We start from the raw sequence: 17,891 nt of genomic DNA, 5'->3' as shown, positions 1-17,891 counted from the left end.
ACTCATTTCAGTCTTATTCTCCCACTTTTCCCTTAAAAGAAGCACATCTCCTGACACAGTTTTAAGTGACCCCTTAGTTTCTGTTATGCATAACATTTTTATCTTGGCATGTTGCATCATATTCTCTCCTTTCCTTCTAAAGCAGAGAGCACTGAAACGTTTCAGGTAGTCCACGTGTCCTGCTCGACTAAAGCGGAGACTCCTCTGACACTAATTTCTGTTTCTCTTTTGTTTTGTTTCCTGGTTGTATCGTTTGCTGTTCGCCATGCTGTAGCATTACCTTGATTTATGTCCTGTCTTTGCTTTGTCTCAGTTTCCATACCTCTCCATATAAAAAGCCCGGCTCTTCCCCCTTCTGTCTCTTCCCTCAGTCAACTCTTGGATTCTCTGTTTTTTTTTTTCCTCCAACTCTTCAGCTTTAACTGCTACTCACTTTCTAGATCGAAAGCAAATGAAGCGCGCGGCTTTTTGTAGACTTTCTTCTTTTTGAACTTCCCCTCTCTGTCCCCTTAAAGTCACTCTCCCTGACTTTTGTATTTTTCTCAACTTTTAAACGTTACTGCATTTCTTTAGTGCAGTTTTTCCTTCCATCTTTTTTTAGTTTCACTTGGTTTGACTTTTCTGTGACAGGAAAATGTATATAAAGAGAGGATGCATGTAGCTCTTACTCTAAACAGATGAGTATTTTTCTGGCTTTAATGCTAACATGCCTTTATTTGTGCCAAGTTTTATACATTTTGAAGAATTTGAAAACTCCGTAATGCCTGGCTAGAAAACCGCAGGGCTGCAGCTTTTTTTCCTGCATGTTTATCACACATTTGATGGGAGGAGGTTGGTAAGTGAACTTTAAAAGAAACAAACAAGAGTCGGTACGATTTCCCCCCTCGTCAGCTGAGCAGGCAGCTCCCCTCGATAATAATCTGAGTACGAGCCCACACTGAGGTGAAAATTCAAAAGCCCTCCTGTTCCCATCATCCCCCGAACCCTCACGTTCCCCCTCCCGCACCTACTCGTCCTCATCTCCCTTTTACCCTCTGTGCGTTAACCTCATTACCCATGCAAGTAATTGGAATCTCTAAACGCTGGCGAGGCCAGAAGGGCACACAGCCTCACCCAGAAACCTAATTGGAGAAAGTCTTGAAGCACAGCACAGCAAGGGTGAGAGTCTCCTGAACTATATATATATATACATACATACTTCTCACACACACCTCTGTCATTCTCGCTCTGTTAGCATCCTTTCTTTATTTCAGAGGCTCTTCATCATCATCATCATCATCACCTGAGAAAGCAACGGAAACATCCTCTATTCAGTCATCACTTTTTCTTTCTTCCTGACCTTCCACCTCTCCCCATCACCATTTTCTCACATTTCTTTTTCTTCAGCTTCATTTCGCTCACCCGACTTTCGGCCTCATGTTATTAACTTTTTCACTTGACAGCTTTTTTAAATTTCATATACTTTTATACTTTTCACTGTCTTTAACCTTCAGCTATAAACCGCTGGGTCTTGGGTTTCAGTAACTGTGAGGACGGTTCTGTGGATTTACAGCAGAGAGCATTTAACAAACATTTTCACCGTCATCACTCGAGCTAATAACTGAAGTAAAACATTCAGTTATAATAAAATTAAATAAGCTACTAACAATTAATCCTAACCAAAACTTAAGCATGGCCTTTAAGCATTATAATTATAAGAAGCTATTTCTTTTGCTTTTCATCCCTGGACTGTTGCTTTATATTCATGAATTGGTTAGTCTTGAAGTTTTCACATAAATTATCAAAATATTTATCATCTGTTTGAGAGATGAAGAATTAGCTATTTTTAAATATCAAATTAGGTTATTGGTCAGTATTAATTCTAAACTACAACTTTTCTCGACACCATTTTCTCTGTAGAAGTTGTGTTGACAGGAGTCAAAGAGCAGGATTAGCATTAGCAGAAAAAGGTCGTGGTGCTGCATGGATTGTTGAGCTCTAATGTTCCATTTCTCCGTTTTCGTCTCAGACCTCATCTCGTCTGTCGGTGCGTCCGTCCAGTTCGGAGACGCCCAGTGCGGCTGAGTTGGTGAGCGCCATCGAAGAGTTGGTCAAAAGCAAGATGGTATGATAACACGCATGACATCCTGAATTTCTCAAATTTGTGGCAATCAGAAGGACTTTTTTTTATCTTACAGATACACATTTCAAATTATATATGTTTTTAAAAATCCTTAGAATATTTTTTAGAAAATATATTAATTTTGTTGTTTTTGTTTTGGCTCAATAAAAAAATCTTCATTTATTTGAAGAAAACCTGTCAAATCCATGTAGATGGAAAGATGCTGAAGTGAATTTGTATCAATAAACATCATCCAAATCCTTTCATTTATAAACTAGTGCAGTGTCCGTTCTACACCTGCCTGTTTGGAACTGAGCCACAGCAAGTAAAGACCTGCTGCAGGAGTCAGTCCACAGAACCCTGCCACCGCTGGTTGTCTTTTTATTCAGAATTTATTAAAACTGAACGTATCACTTGTTCATATCACACCAAATTTGACACTGCACTTCCTTCGACCCTTATCAATACTTGCACCAAGTGTGAGGCCAATAAAAAGAAAGGTTCTCAAGATATGCGAGCCACATACATGCTGAGAGAGATCTTTGGAATTAGTGGATGAATGGATGTCACTCTTCTAAAACAGAGAACATTTGTACCTTTATTGCACCGAGCTTTTGGGCACGGTCACGCATACATGATTACGAACGTTTTATTTGCCCTTATTTCACCTTGTTGTCCTGGTGCAGGCTCTGGAGGACAGACCCAGCTCTCTGTCAGTGGAACAGGGCGACAGCAGCTCGCCCTCCTTCAACCCCTCGGACAACTCCCTCCTCTCCTCCTCCTCCCCCATGGAAGAGATGGATGAACGCAGGAACAGCATCCTCAAGAAAAGACAGTACGTCTGCTTCCTCCTACATTTTGCACAGTGATGATTTGCGAGTTTTCATTTGTAAAAGTTTGCCATCTCTTCTTTTCCCCTGTCTGTGCTGTAGTCACATTCTGCTGGAGTTGATGGAGACGGAGAGAGATTATGTCAGGGACCTTGGTCTGGTGGTGGAAGTGAGTTGATGCTTTATAAACAGTGGATCTGCTTATTCACTTTATACACATTATTGTACTGTTACGGTGCTGTAGCTCTCTCTAAGAAATGAGTCATAATGTGTGTCTCTGTCACAAGGGCTACATGAGTCGGATGAAGGAGGAGGGCGTCCCTGATGATATGAAAGGGAAAGACAAAATAGTGTTTGGCAACATCCACCAGATCTACGACTGGCACAAAGAGTATGTGGTGCACGTGTACAGATGATATAGAACTTTCTCAGATCGCAGTCACTCGCACAGACGCTCACGTCTTCTCTTTCCTCCCCCTGTCTATCTCAGTTTCTTCCTCGGGGAGTTGGAGAAATGTTTGGAGGACCCTGACAGACTGGGACCACTCTTTCTCAAGCAGGTCTGTCCACAGTGAAATTCTAACCTCTGCTTTACTTTACAACATTTGATCGTGTTGTAATTATCTGCGCTCTTTATATCCAGGAACGGAGACTCAACATGTACGTGGTGTACTGTCAGAACAAGCCCAAGTCCGAGCACATCGTCTCAGAGTACATCGACACCTACTTCGAGGTATGAGCTCATTATGGTGAACATTTTAGCTGATGTGACACATTTCCATCCAGCTGAGTCTCTGAAGTAACGTGTGACTCTCTAGGACCTGAAGCAGCGGCTGGGACAGAGGCTGCAGATCACAGACCTGCTCATCAAGCCAGTCCAGAGGATCATGAAGTACCAGCTGCTGCTCAAGGTGAGCATGTCACAATAACTGCTCAGTTCCCCCTTTCTCCTGTCGTCAATCATACAGCATGTCATCTTCTGCTATCTACAAATACACCCTAGGTTTGTCACTTTCTGTTCCAAATTCGGACATTCGTACAAACGTTGGGGAAAAGTTCAGATTTGAACTGTAACGACCTCTTTGATTTCAAAATATACAGTCTAGAAGCACATCAGAGCGTCTGAAGTAGTTTGCCTCATGATCCAGCAGAGGGCGTTCACTATAAGCTTGACCTATTGCATGCTGTCTTGATCCATCATTAAAGTAAGTCAGTAATGTTAGGTTGTTTTCATATGAAAATGGAGGACTCCAGCAAGCAAAGCCGTCCTGTGCGGACAATCGTGATACAAGGGCATCAGAAAAGCGGGGTGTGGAAGTGTTTTGGGTTCTGCACTGTAGAAAGCAAAGTAATGAACATAGGTAAGACTGTTTGTCGACTTTGTACCACGCAATCTGCCGGCTCACCTGTTCGATTTCCGTCCAAGTGAGGCAGCAGAGGAGGCACCACAGACGAGCGTAGCAACGTCAAGGGTTCATCCTTTTCTGACTTGGGCGGGAGGAGTATTCAAATATAGTCAAATGGATTGCGTGTCATTTCATTCATTCAAACATGATTTTTAGAGAAAGTGACAAAACTGACACATTAATACACACATCAGCTACTTAATATCGACACAGATGTCAAACGAAGTAAATTGTTGTGTTTATATTTAGGTGCATAACTTTTCTTTTCTGTTGTAGGATTTTCTGAAACACTCTAAAAAGGCTGGACTGGAGTCTATGGAGCTGGAGGTGAGATAAAGAGAAATATCTTTAAACTCTTTAAATATTTAAAGTCAAGCAAATCATCTTCGGGAACCTCATCAACCTTCTCGTTTCTGTCTCTTACAGAAAGCCGTGGAGGTCATGTGCATTGTGCCAAAAAAGTGTAATGACATGATGAATGTTGGCCGGCTTCAGGACTTTGATGTAAGAAATGACATTAAATGCTGATGGAAAATATTGCTACACACTAATACAGCCTTCATGCAGTAACCCAGACTTGACTTCTGTTACATTCTGTCGCTCTCCTCTCCTACATCTAATCCTCCATCTTGCTCATCTGTCTCCAGGGGAAGATCGTGGCGCAGGGACGTCTTCTGCTGCAGGACACGTTCATGGTCTCTGACCCAGAGGGCAGTCTGATTGGCCGGATGAAGGAGAGGAGAGTCTTCCTCTTTGAGCAGCTGGTCATCTTCAGCGAGCCCCTCGACAAGAAGAAAGGTTTCTCCTTGCCTGGCTTTCTCTACAAGAACAGCATTAAGGTAATGCCTCTATGATGTACAAATCAGACTACAGCCAGTGCAGTGTGAAAAATCAGGGGGCACCTCACCACTACATGTATCCTCACCTCGCTCTGATTGGGTGGAGTTGTTGCAGAGATTTCCAGCAGGTTGGGAATCTGATCAGAGTCTGCGAGGCGTCCGTAAGCCTCTGTAATAGCGATTAGCGACTGCTCATCTAGCTGAAAGTCGTGTAGTGTGAACTGGGCTTAAGGATGCATGACTCAGTCACCAAGCTCTCAGTGCCTACTGCTCCCTCTTGTGGAAATACTCAGGATTTAAATCAGCATGTGAGAATGATTCAAAGTTTTATAAACTTGAATCAAACAAATCATTCTTTTCAGAAAATAATTATTATGTTGTGCAACATTAACAGAATCTTGATGGTTTTATTTTGAAGATGTAATCAAAGGGGCATGTTGAGGAAAGTAGGTTTAGAAACAAACAAACCATGAGACGGGAAACCCCAGAGTTTTAAATTCCACATCAGCTGATCTGAGTTCAATCGACCTCATACTCCATCATCTTTGAGAATGTTGAGATAAGCACGTGCCTGGTAAATAAAAACATTTCCATCAATGGGGCTCAGATACTGCGATTCACCATGGCAACATATTAATTAAAATGCAGAACATCCAGTATAATCCAGTGGAACTGGAAAGATTAATGTGTGGCAACCCACATCTATTTGTGAGAAACAACAGTGACAGAGCTGTTGCAGAAAAAAGGCAATAAGGCAAAACCACTTTTTATTTGTATTAAGCGTATTCCTCAAGACCAGGTTATTTACCTTTATTTCTACTAGATAATTAAATAGCTGAAATCCTGTTTTTGAGATTAAGTTTTTAATATGTTTATTCAGCTCAATGGGTATTTCTGGCAGCAGACAATGAAAATTTAGTTGAAACAGATTAAGACGTAACTTTATCAATTATGATAGTAACCGATGCTTGTAACTCATGAAAAAAAAGCGTTGCAATAACTGCAGTTATTAAAAGTCAGTAAAACTATTGTTAAACATTTATTAGTTCCAATTAAAAAATGATCAGCTAACTTTCAGTCAATCGAATCAAATACAGTGATATAGATCAAGTATAAATGCTCATAACAGCATTGTTCTTACTGTCATATGCAGACAATTGTAGAAAGAGAATAAAAGTAAAAATGCAAGTATAAGAGATGAATCATTGATTTAAAAAATGCTACTAATTTATTCATTAGCACAATGAAATCTCAGAAATCAGCTCACACTTCTCTCGCGTTTCTGTGTTACCCTGCAGGTCAGCTGTTTGGGTCTGGAGGACAATGTGGAGAGCGATCCCTGTAAGTTCATTCTCACGTCTCGGTCGACCAACGGCACCGTAGAGTCCTTTGTGCTTCACTCCGCACATGCAGGAGTGCGTGAGGTCTGGACCCTTCAGATCAGCCAGATACTCGAGAGCCAACGCAACTTCCTCAATGGTACACTGACAAACGCACACAAACACGCATGTTCTGTGGAAGGAATTGTTGGATATATGTTTGCACGTGTCTCTTTTGAACCTAATCACCGCTCTGACTTTACCAATAGAGTATCAGAGGAACCATGTAGGGGCAAGTGGTGGCTCGTGTGCGCCCAGCATGGGAGCTCCAGGCGGATGTACCAGTGGTTCTAGTGCGCCTCCTGCAGTTGGAGGCTCCCAGGGTAGTTCCACCCCTTCAGGACCCCAGGGTGGCTCTCGTCGGCCCTCCAGAATCCCCCAGCCCTCCCGCCTGCCCCAACCCCTACGCCACCACCCCGGGGCCGACCCCGATGGCCCCAACAAGATGTCAGGTATGAGCATCTATACATTTCTGTGAAACTTGTTTTCTGAGGCAAAATGACAGACATGACTGAAGTGTAAGTTTTCTTCGCTTATGGTCCAGGTTCTTCCCCTCGTCCTGTCCCTCCTCCCCTTCTCCCTCCAGGGGGTAGCCCACAGGGCAAGCGGCCTAGCCAGACCCCCGAGGAGCAAGCACAGACCCCCACTCCTGCCAGCGTTGTAGCCCCTATTCCCCGTGCCACAGTTGGGCCCCTGCCGTCAACACCCACTTCCAAACCACGGCCTGGAGCCGTGGCTCTTGTGGCCTCCCCCCTGGCCACTCCCAGCTTTAGCAAAGACATCCTCCCTCCTCCCCCACCCAGCCCCGGCCAGAAGTCTGGATCTGGATTCTGGAACTCTATGCCAGGCTCTCCAGCCAGCCGGCCTGGCTCGTTCACCTTCCCTGGGGAGGCAGGAGAGAGTCCAGTCCGCCAGAATTCGAACCAGATCCAGACTGGCTCTGGATCTGGTAGCCAAACACACAGGCACTCCACACACAGCAAGGAGGCAGACCGCATGAGCACATGCTCGTCTGCCAGCGAGCAGTCCATCCAGTCCACCCAGAGTAACGGGGTAAGACCACTACCTGCTGCACAGTGCTACTCCAACTAACACCGAGGCAGAGGGAGGCCTGGTCTGTCTTCTCTGCACACTGTCTCCTGTTCTGCTGCAGCCAGCGCTACTAATCTGTCCCCTACTACGCATCTCTGACAACCTTCACTGCTCTTCAGCATCATCCTCTCTAGCAACAGTTTGTCAACATGTTTTCAGGTCCTCTCTAATGGAACTTGTTCAGCTCTTCAGTGACTCCCTTTTCAAGGCTGTCTCTAGATTTCTGACTTCTAACAAAGCTTATACTAACACCTGACTTCCTCTTGGCCGTCTTTCACCTCCTGCTGTCTTCATGGTTTGTTACTCAGATCTACTTTTCCTGCAACTAACCTCCAACGTAACGTTTGTGGCACCAAGACAAACGTACTCGACCAAGATTATCTCATACAACCTAACGTTCCTCCTCTCGTCTTTGCCTGGAGCTGCAAAGCAAAGACGAATGAAATGGAAACCATCTTCTTCTACCTGCCTTCCTTCATCCAGTTTACTTTTTCAAGAAGAAAAAAATCGAATCACTGATTTATCTTTCTTGTGCTTCAATCTAATCCTTTCTGAAGACTGTTTTCAGTGGCTACTAAACTATTAAATCCTCTTTGTTTTTCCACTTGTATCTGATTTCTATTTTTCTCACTTTATCTAATCAAAACTATTTCAGTGTTTCTCTTGAATATTATTCCACAGTTTGAAAATATCTGATGTTATCATAAATCTGGAAAATATTTTACATTTACCTGGATTGAACCACATCAATTAATACTGTTTCCCATGTCTCCATCCTGTGGTGCAGAGTGAAAGTAGCAGCAGCAGTAGCGTATCCACCATGTTGGTGACCCAGGACTACATGGCTGTGAAGGAGGATGAGATCAGCGTCATTCAGGGCGAGGTCGTCCAGATCTTGGCCAGCAACCAGCAAAACATGTTTTTGGTGTTCAGGGCGGCCACCGAGCAGGGCCCCGCTGCCGAGGGCTGGATCCCCGGATTTGTGCTCGGACACACCTCGGCCATCGTCCCTGATTGTCCCGAGGGATCCATCAAGTAAGAGCTCTGAAAGATTTAAGGAATCATTATTTTATAGTCTCATCTTTATCTTTATCAAAGGAGTTTTCACACCTGAAAGTCTGAACCAAGGTTCATGTCTTTGTTATATTGTTTACATTTGATCTGCTTAGCTGTTTGTGGACTAAAGACTTTTGAATGAGTAACATATGTCCTGTTATCATCACCTATGTGGACGTATGCGTGTTGGACGTGATTGTGTTGTCTTTTTTATTCGCCAACCTTTTTCAATAAAGTGCATAGGAAAAAAATGAGTCTTTCTGGTTGAATGGAGAAAATGAATGAACCTGTTCATTTTAATTTTGCTGCCATCGTGGTATTACTATCAGCAAAATGAACGCCATTGTATTCAAACGTTCTGTTGCCAGAGGCAAAGACTGTAAGCAATCCTGCAAGTCATATCCTTTTGTTTTTCTTCTTCTGTTTAGTTAATGCTAAAATAAGGTGTCTCAACTTCCTGCAATTGGTCAGAAAGTCCAAAATGTCACACTGCGAACAAACCAAGCCATGGTTCAGTTTGATCTGGAAAGAGACCATCTGGTTGGTCCAAATCGTGGTCGGAGGCACCTTTCACACGGTTATTTTAGTTAAAATAAAACTGAGAAGTCTGAAGATCTGGAACAAACAGATAGATGGGATAGCATGTTAAGCTTTCTCCAGATACGTGGTTGGGAGCTCTTCTGAATAGATTATTAAATTAAGTCAACATTTTCAATGTATTAAATACACAGTGTATTATAGGTGCGAAGACTGTACAGTTACAATGGGTCTGACAGTATACTGTCAGCATACTGAAGTGCCAAAGTCCCTACATTAACCTACTAGTTAAACTGAACCTTTTGATCTGACTTGAGTCCTCTTGTTGTTCCAGCAGGAAGTCTTCATCCTGGCACACGACCCTGCGCATTCGTAAAAAATCTGAGAAGAAGGAGGCAAAGAAAGAGACCAAGCTGGAAAACGGTTACAGGAAGTCCAGAGATGGCCTGGCCAATAAGGTTTCTGTAAAGGTGAGTTTATCTAGTACTACTTTCACATCATGATTCTGCTCCACAGTGCGTCACTCATGACTTGTTTTCTCTTTTCAGCTTCTAAATCCAAACTACATCTATGATGGTAAGTGTGAACTTTGTGTGTCTGTTCATTCGAAGATAAAATGAATTCAATACAATCAAAGGCACTTTTAACAGTTAGGGCTGAATTCTAAAAATCATCTCAGCATTTGACAGGATTTTACCTTTTCCTCTTTCAGTTCCCCCGGAGTTCCTCGTACCTCTGAGTGATGTGACCTGCGACAACGGAGAGAGCGTCACCCTTAGGTGCAAGGTCTGTGGTCGACCCCGGGCCGCTGTCACCTGGAAGGGACCCAACCAGAGCAACCTCGCCAACAATGGACACTTCAGCATCACCTACAGGTAAGAAAGCACCATCTCATTTCGACAAAGCTCCATCAGACTGCAGAGTAGATTTTCTTTTCTCACATTTAACCGTTTTAACAAGAATAGTCAACAAGTTGTTTGTTGGAATCAGACTTACATGAACGTGTGTGTTTCTTTCAGTGATACGGGTGAAGCTACACTGAGGATAATTGGTGTAGCCTCTGACGATGATGGCGTTTACACTTGTGTTGCCACAAACGAGCTGGGCAGTGTTACATCCTCCGCCAGCCTCAGAGTGTTAGGTAAGAGCACAGATTCAGTTCTGCCTCTGAGGTGTGGTGATGTTGCTGCTACGTACAGACGTGAACTGATGGATTGTGTTGTTTGTCTCAGCTGTGTCCACTGATGGGATCAGAGTGAGCTGGAAGGACAACTTTGAGGCTCACTACACTGAAGTGGTTGAACTGGGAAGGTAAAATCTACTGTATCTTCAAGCAAGGGTTTTGTTAAAAATGGAGCGCACAACTTCCATGGGAAAGTGTCCTGTCTTTATTCAAGAGCAGGACCGATTGATTTCACTTTCTGATCTTGTAATGCGTTCACTCAAAACCCTGCACTCTTTCTATTGGTTGGGTAATTTTGACAGGCTTGTTGCACAAAAAAGTCAGAGAGCAGAAGAGAACTGATAGGGGGGGGGGGATTTTAGTCTTTGGCAATAACATGACAACCATAGCTACTGTGTGACGTACACTAACTGACTACTGAATGTCCCATCCTCTGTTTTCTCACCACCAGGGGTCGTTTCTCCGTTGTCAAGCGTTGTGACCATGAGGGAACCAAACGTACGGTGGCGGTGAAACAAGTGAACAAGAAATTGATGAGGAGGGATCGGGTGACTCAGGAACTCAATCTGCTCCAGAGGCTCCAGCACCCCCACATAGTCAGTCTGATAGACACGTATGAAACCCCCAGCAGCTACGTCCTGGTCCTGGAGATGTGAGTACAGTCAAGAGAGAAAAAGATCTAGAGGAAGAATTTAATTTTACATGTGTAGCTCATTAACTCGATAGAACAAAGCACATGCAGGAGTGAAAGCACAGATGCTAAAAGGACACACTAAGAATACTAAAAAACATACAAACAGGGGAAATGACACAGGAACTAGTCCACTTGAGGTCCTCCAGGATGCTAGGGGGAGTGATGGACTCGATATGGAGAAGCAGAGTCCACTGGGCTTTATGCACCTAACCCTTTAACAAGTCTTACTATTTCTTTTGAGGTAACAAAGAAACCATTTGATGTTTCTAAGGTGAAGTCACTTTGTCCAAATAATGTCTGCTTGCTCAAACGTTTGTCTTTCTCAGAGAAGATTTATCCAAGTCATGACATTGAGTGCTTTAATGTAGTGTTATGACCATTCACAGACACTCTGTCTTGTCCTTTATCTAAGGGTCTGTGCTCAACCTTGGTTGCTATGGTAAATACCAATGGGGATGGGGCAGCTGGACACTGAGTAGTGACCTGTGGAGAAACTATTACTTAAAATACATAGACATTTAAAACGTCATAATAAAAGGAAAAATTGTTACATTCTTGTCAGGAGCAAATTAAAAACTTGGTATATGAAGTCTGATACTTATCCGAGCACATCACTCTGCAGAGCATGTGTTCACTCTGTATGTGTTTTGACCTTACAAGCCACCGTGGGTACGTTTTGCGAAACGTTGCTGTGCTTTCATTTGATGTTTTCCTATGTGTGTGTTTCAGGGCTGACCAAGGTCGTCTGCTGGACTACATAGTGAGCTGGGGGAATCTGACGGAGGAGAAAGTATCCTGCTACCTTCGGGACGTTTTAGAAGCTTTACACTACCTGCACAACTGCAGGATAGCACACCTGGATGTAAAAGTAAGTACTTCAACCATGACATGCTCCTACAGCAAGACTGTATTAAATTAACTATTCCGTATTATGTTAAATACACTTGTTTTCCTTCTTGCTGAGAATTAGATCAATACCATGATTTCTGTTTGACAAATGAAGCTATAGCCAGCAGCCTGTTAGCTTAACACACAAAAAATAATAATCACACACGTTCCCCAATAAAACCGCAAATTTTCACTTTCATTTTTGAACTAGAATGTTATTCAGTAGAGCGCATAACTCCACCAAGGCCCAACAGTCCCATTAAATTCAATAAAGCTGCACCAAATTAAATACACTCATAGATTTCAGTTCCCTTAATATGCCAGATTTCTTTCATTCATATCCCAGGATTATTCCCTGGGAAATAGGTTAAAATGTCACAATGTAAAAGTAAGTTAAAAAAATTAATCCAGCATCCTCCCCCTGATCCAGATCTGTGCATATCTAATCAAACCATCTCATATTTAACAGACAGATATCAGAGTGGTATCAATGTTCCCGTCTAATTCTTGGCTGAAAAGCAAATAATCACAAAACACAGAACTACTTTCATTAGATTTATCCTCCATGTCAATATGTTTGGTTTGTCAAGAGTCATCTGGCCGATTTAAAGGTATTTTTCCCCAATAAATATAAACTGGTCAAACTTGCAAAAATAAGTGTATTTACTCATAGTAAAAGACTGGAAACCTGACTGATGGATTGAGCCCAGTAATCAATTAAATGGAGATACCTGACTTTTTCTCTGCTCCTCCTCCAGCCTGAGAACTTGCTGGTGACTCACAGCTCCAACGGCCAGCCAACGGTCAAACTCATAGACTTCGGTGATGCCGTCCAGCTAAACAGTGCCCACTATATCCACCCCCTGCTGGGCAGTCCTGAGTTTGCCTCCCCAGAGTTGGTCCTTGCGGAGCCAGTATCGCTGACCTCTGACCTGTGGAGCCTGGGCGTCGTGACCTACGTGCTGCTGAGCGGTGCCTCCCCTTTCCTCGATGAGAGTGCAGAGGAGACCTGCCTGAACATCTGCCGGCTGGACTTCAGCTTCCCCAGGGATTACTTCCAGGGTGTCAGCCAGGCGGCCCGGGACTTTGTGTGCCTGCTTCTGAGGACCGACCCCAGCAGGAGGTGTCCGGCCGGGCTCTGCCTACAGGAGCCATGGCTGCAGGCTGGTCTGGCTGACGACCGAGCTAGAGCCGAGAGCTGCCTGGACACCTCCCGCCTCATCTCCTTCATAGACAGGAGGAAACATCAGACTGACGCACGGCCCATCGGAGGCGTCAGGAGCTTCATCCAGAGTCGCCTTCAGCCCCGAGTGTGAGGCCTGAGAAAGGATTCACAAATGTCAACCCACTCCCTCACAGCGCCTCACCAGTTTGACCAGACACACCTGCGTTTGTTGTCCAACGCTGAGACCACAGGGGCTGCAGATTCCTTTGGAACTGAGCATCTCGATTGTCTCGATGTAAAAGAAGGAGAAACCATGAATGCTGATCTTATCCTGTTTCACAGAATGTTGATTTACTCAAGTCCTGTTGTCCTCTTCTCAATTAATCTGAGACCTGTTGAGGTCTCAAGCCAATCAGAGCCCTAGAGAACAGAGTTTTCACTTCCCACGTAAATTAATGTATCCCCTTGTCTACTGCTGCTTGCTGGATTCAACTCAAAACTGATTTTGTAGTAAAGTGAACAAAAATCTAAAAAAAATAAAAATAAACTTTATGGAGGTAATTTATTTTCCTTTGCGAGAGTTAAAGCTGATCAGAGGAGCCAGTTGATCGAGCCTTGACACCACTGCACAGCCGCAGAGCTTTCAGGAGAAAGTGATGCCAACAGAGCGAGTGATAGCGCTGAGAGCAAACGGTCCTCCCTCCGGTTGAGAGAGAGCGACACGGACATGGTGCGATTTTGCTCTTTTACACTAAACTGTAACTCAACGACATTTTAGGAGCAGCCCTTTCTTATAGAAACTATGTATAGAAAGGAAAAGTACCGTCTCTACGTTTCCAAAAAAAAACAACAAAAAAAAAATCAATTGTAGAAAATGCTCATCAGTTGAAAGTTGCTGTGCTACTTGGACTCTGTAGACGGTGAGCGAGCTTGTTGACTTTACTGAGACATTTATACGTGCGATCAGAGCTCTTTGGTGGCTGCGCTTACATTACGTACCTAATCTAAGATACCATGATGACCATGTTGCGAGTAACAATGCTGCACTGTCCAATCTGAGAAGAAACACTAGACATCATCGTTTGCTTTTCCTAGAACAAACTTGTGTTGCGCAGATGTGAGATGTTTAAGCCTTACCTTGTAAATAGACGTCTGCCTCTTCTTTCTACTCACATTCACAGTGAGAGAGCGTCGGAGGTGGTCGTCGGGTAGATGGGGAGTGAATGTGGAGGCAGAGGAAGACAAATTACTGTAAATGCACTCATTGTATGTTATGTTTGATTATCATGTGCAATGTTGCGGCTTTAACATTTTATGCAACTATTTATGAAGACATCTGTTGTATCTGTAATAAATCTAGAGAAAAGCATGTACTTGGTACTGCAAGCACTGCTGGTAGTTTGTGGTTATTTGGTCTTTGAGCGTGACGACTTCCAGGCAAAAGGTCACCATCTAAAAATCATCATGGGCTAATCAAAATGGATTCAACACGTTTTCTACTGTACGCCTCTGTAGTATTGGTACACCAAAGTTACTCTAGCTTTATAGTACTTAGCAAAACATGTTTTAATGTGATTACGCGTCACTTGAGTGAGGTCATCTATGATCATGTGAAACGATTGTTTACAGGAGCAGGACAGGACGTGGGACTAAAGGAAACATCGACTCTTGTGATTCGGAGCAGGAGCTGAACGCATCATTTCCTAAATGGTGTTTGTAACTTTATGTACAGATACTTGTTTCTAAAAGATTTCTTCCATCGTTTTCTGTTCTTAATATAAAAAACTAAAACTAAAAACCGTGATTAACTGATGGATTTTAGTGCGATTAGTTTATTACCATGGTACAATTTTTCCAGACTATAATTTAATCCAGTGTGAGGATGTGTCACATTGAAATGGATTCTACCAGGAACACAAGTCACAGTCTTCTGTTACCTTCCTATTTATTTTTAAAGGCGTGCACAGACAATTAGAAACAAAGAAACTTGGACTGGATACCTCAGTTTAGAGTTGTTTTTTTTGTTATTTCATCGTTTGTCTTGTTTTGTTTCAGTTTCATGAATTACATGTTTGTTATTTGTTTGTTTCTAGTTTCATAAATTACATGTTTATTTGATTTTATGTTTTTTATCTTTGCATGTATATTTCTTTGTACAGTTCATACATATTTTCTCGTGTAAATATTCTCATTTTGCCATCAGTTATTTGAAAATTAAACATAATGAACACATGTATGCTGTTTGACACTTTGTTTCCTCAAGTCCTATTTATGATTTCCTTGTTTGTGTTGAATATTTATGAGAGTAGGGTCAATGAAGTTTCTAAAAGGTATTTCTAACAAGTAATTTCCTTATAGACGTGATATATATAGTTTTGAGTCCAGAAATTGTCTTTAAACAAGTCTCAAATACATAATTTAAGTGGTTTGAAAACTTATTTACCAAATAACAGTATTTTTAGCTTCACGTAAAAAATCTCAGGTGGTGCAACCAAATACTTGTAAAGATATATTCAGGTTTTCCTACAATTTATTTTAAGTGACATTTTCAGTGATCACTTCAGCTGTGGATTGAACTCGTTCACACCTATTATTGATACTGGATATTAAAGGTCTATATCAGTCATGATTTTACAGAGTTAAAAAATAATAACTATGATGCATTGACACGAAGACTTTACATCTATGGTCTGGCAGTGAGAGAAGCCCCTCTGCGAGATGTGAACTTCTTGATCCTTAAACTGAGATTTTACTTTAGGAAATATTGTCTTAAAAATATCTTTGACTTCCAGTGGACCTGATCTTGATCTTCTATTCTATAGCATGGAATCATATAAACAATACTTATTATATAAAAAAAATGTCATTCAAGCATTTATTTGACGATTGGTTCATATTCCTGCAGATAATTAAAGAAAAGATAAGGAAGCAATAATGGAGCTACATATTTTGTCCACCAGAGGGCACCGATGCTCCTATTTTTCAATTGTGAAACGTCCTGACCAGTACATAGTGCTTTACAGTACAAGTCACATTACACACATTCATACTCTGCTACTGTCTGCTATGTTGTTTCTGTCATGATAGCAATAAGGGGTTCTGTATCTTGTCCAAGAAGAGCCTTATAAAAATGTTAGCTTCCGTTAAGTGTTCGTGTCAAACATTGATATTGGCCGATGTAGCATCAGATCTTTTAAACTCCGTTATTGGTATAAAAGACTTGACCGCTCGTGTGACATGTGGCAGTGAAACTAATATTTACAGGTGCATCTTTAAAAAATTATATTGTGAAAATGTAACATCTTAGATTCATTACATCTCAATAAAATAAATTGCCTACAGCCCTTTTATGATTGATCTAAGGAAATATTCAAAAATGTGGAGGTACTGGATTTTGATTTTCATGAGCTGTAATCATCAAAACAAAAAAAGGCTCGAAATATTTTTACTCTATCTGTAATGAATCTGCAATATATTAAAGTTCCATTTTTTAAATTAAATTACGAAACAAAATAAAATCAACTTTTTCGTTATATATTTCTTTTGAGATGCACCTGTTTTAGCTTTTCTTGACTAAGGTCACTTCAAAACAATGTCATGAAGTTCTAGTCAAAAATATGGTCTGCAGCGCCCTCCAGTGGCTCTTTGCTGGAATTAAGAGAAGATTTTCGGGCCTCCGAGAGGATAACTGATGCAAAAATTATCGGAATATTTACAAATTGTATCTGATGACCGTTAAGTGGAATCATAATGACATCCTCATCCTCATCCTTCTTGCCTTGTCCATCACAACATTTTCCTTTTCATCCTCACAGCCTCTTCAATCTTTCTTACCGACCTGTATAAAATAAACCTCAGTAAATATTCTCTGATGCAGAAGAGGAAACCAGTCAGATACTCATTGTTCTTACTTTTCATTTCACCTCTTTGACGTGAAGCTACCTCCTCCAACGCTGGGTGTTTCTGAGTGGAATCAAAACATTTTATCACAAACAGAAGTTGACAGAGAGAGTGGCAGCAGTTTGACATCCAGATAGTTGATCCTGTGACAGAATGGACTTGAGTTCGTCAGTCACAGTTCAGTCACTTTCCAGTTTGTCTTAATCAGCATTAATGAGAACCACATGAAGGAGAAATGGGCAAATGAAGTTTGAACCTTTGGGTGATTTTGTCTCTGACACAGTTCAGTGTAGGACAGTAGGTAAACTACATGGAGTTGGTGTTCTGACGGACACAGTTCAGTGTAGGACAGCAGGTAAACTACATGATGGTGTTTGTGTTCTGACGGACACAGTTCAGTGTAGGACAGCAGGTAAACTACATGATGGTGTTTGTGTTCTGACGGACACAGTTCAGTGTAGGACAAACAGCTGATATATTACCTGTGTGAAGTGAACTCTAAACACAGCACGAAGCAGCACGTTAGCACCGCCCAGTGTTCCCAGTGCGAGCGGCGGCTGATGGAAGGAAGAAGGAGCCGAAACAAAGTAAACCACACGACGCTGAGTCGTTTGTCTGGAGGGAACATGGCGGCAGGAGGTGGAGGTCACCATCAGGACGGAGGCTGCAGGTGTGAGGCCGCGGTGACGACTCAAATCCACCACTCCCTCCTCCCCCTCCTCCCCTCCTCCTCCCTCCTCCCGCCGAGCAAGGGTGCGTTTGATTTGCATTATTATTATCATTATAACAACTCATTTTATATTTATTTATGTTTGCTCTAT

General features: G+C 42.3%; 1 protein-coding gene and 1 long non-coding RNA gene across 9 annotated transcripts in view; one reads left to right on the top strand and one right to left on the bottom strand.

Moving 5' to 3' along the window:
* LOC118124395 (triple functional domain protein) overlaps window positions 1-15,402 on the top strand; it is a 79,993-nt gene extending 64,591 nt beyond the window's left edge. For 2 of the 8 annotated variants that reach the window (XM_035182116.2, XM_047344040.1), the window contains 22 exons: window positions 2,009-2,104; window positions 2,788-2,936; window positions 3,034-3,100; window positions 3,219-3,322; window positions 3,422-3,491; window positions 3,575-3,664; window positions 3,750-3,842; window positions 4,614-4,664; window positions 4,764-4,841; window positions 4,985-5,176; window positions 6,475-6,655; window positions 6,765-7,007; window positions 7,100-7,608; window positions 8,435-8,682; window positions 9,578-9,710; window positions 9,789-9,816; window positions 9,953-10,115; window positions 10,260-10,381; window positions 10,473-10,551; window positions 10,875-11,075; window positions 11,847-11,985; window positions 12,764-15,402. In XM_035182116.2, coding sequence (XP_035038007.1) covers window positions 2,009-2,104; window positions 2,788-2,936; window positions 3,034-3,100; window positions 3,219-3,322; window positions 3,422-3,491; window positions 3,575-3,664; window positions 3,750-3,842; window positions 4,614-4,664; window positions 4,764-4,841; window positions 4,985-5,176; window positions 6,475-6,655; window positions 6,765-7,007; window positions 7,100-7,608; window positions 8,435-8,682; window positions 9,578-9,710; window positions 9,789-9,816; window positions 9,953-10,115; window positions 10,260-10,381; window positions 10,473-10,551; window positions 10,875-11,075; window positions 11,847-11,985; window positions 12,764-13,321 — 3,594 coding nt within the window. In that variant the 3' untranslated portion in view covers window positions 13,322-15,402. Of the gene's footprint in view, window positions 1-274; window positions 1,159-1,253; window positions 1,974-2,008; window positions 2,105-2,787; window positions 2,937-3,033; window positions 3,101-3,218; window positions 3,323-3,421; window positions 3,492-3,574; window positions 3,665-3,749; window positions 3,843-4,613; window positions 4,665-4,763; window positions 4,842-4,984; window positions 5,177-6,474; window positions 6,656-6,764; window positions 7,008-7,099; window positions 7,609-8,434; window positions 8,683-9,574; window positions 9,711-9,788; window positions 9,817-9,952; window positions 10,116-10,259; window positions 10,382-10,472; window positions 10,552-10,874; window positions 11,076-11,846; window positions 11,986-12,763 lie in introns of those variants that run through there. The other 6 variants (XM_035182114.2, XM_047344039.1, XM_035182117.2 and 3 more) reach the window with 5 other exon arrangements.
* A 622-nt stretch (window positions 15,403-16,024) lies between these two features.
* Window positions 16,025-17,761, bottom strand: LOC118124990. The gene is made up of 3 exons (XR_007034965.1): window positions 17,553-17,761; window positions 17,082-17,133; window positions 16,025-17,008 (listed from the first exon to the last, which is right to left on the bottom strand). It is a non-coding gene; the product is annotated as an uncharacterized LOC118124990 (long non-coding RNA).
* Between the last annotated feature and the right edge of the window lie 130 nt (window positions 17,762-17,891).

This window comes from Hippoglossus stenolepis, chromosome 17 (assembly GCF_022539355.2).
Source record: "Hippoglossus stenolepis isolate QCI-W04-F060 chromosome 17, HSTE1.2, whole genome shotgun sequence".
Taxonomy (NCBI): Eukaryota; Metazoa; Chordata; class Actinopteri; order Pleuronectiformes; family Pleuronectidae; genus Hippoglossus; species Hippoglossus stenolepis.
This window is presented reverse-complemented; position numbering and strand designations above follow the sequence as displayed.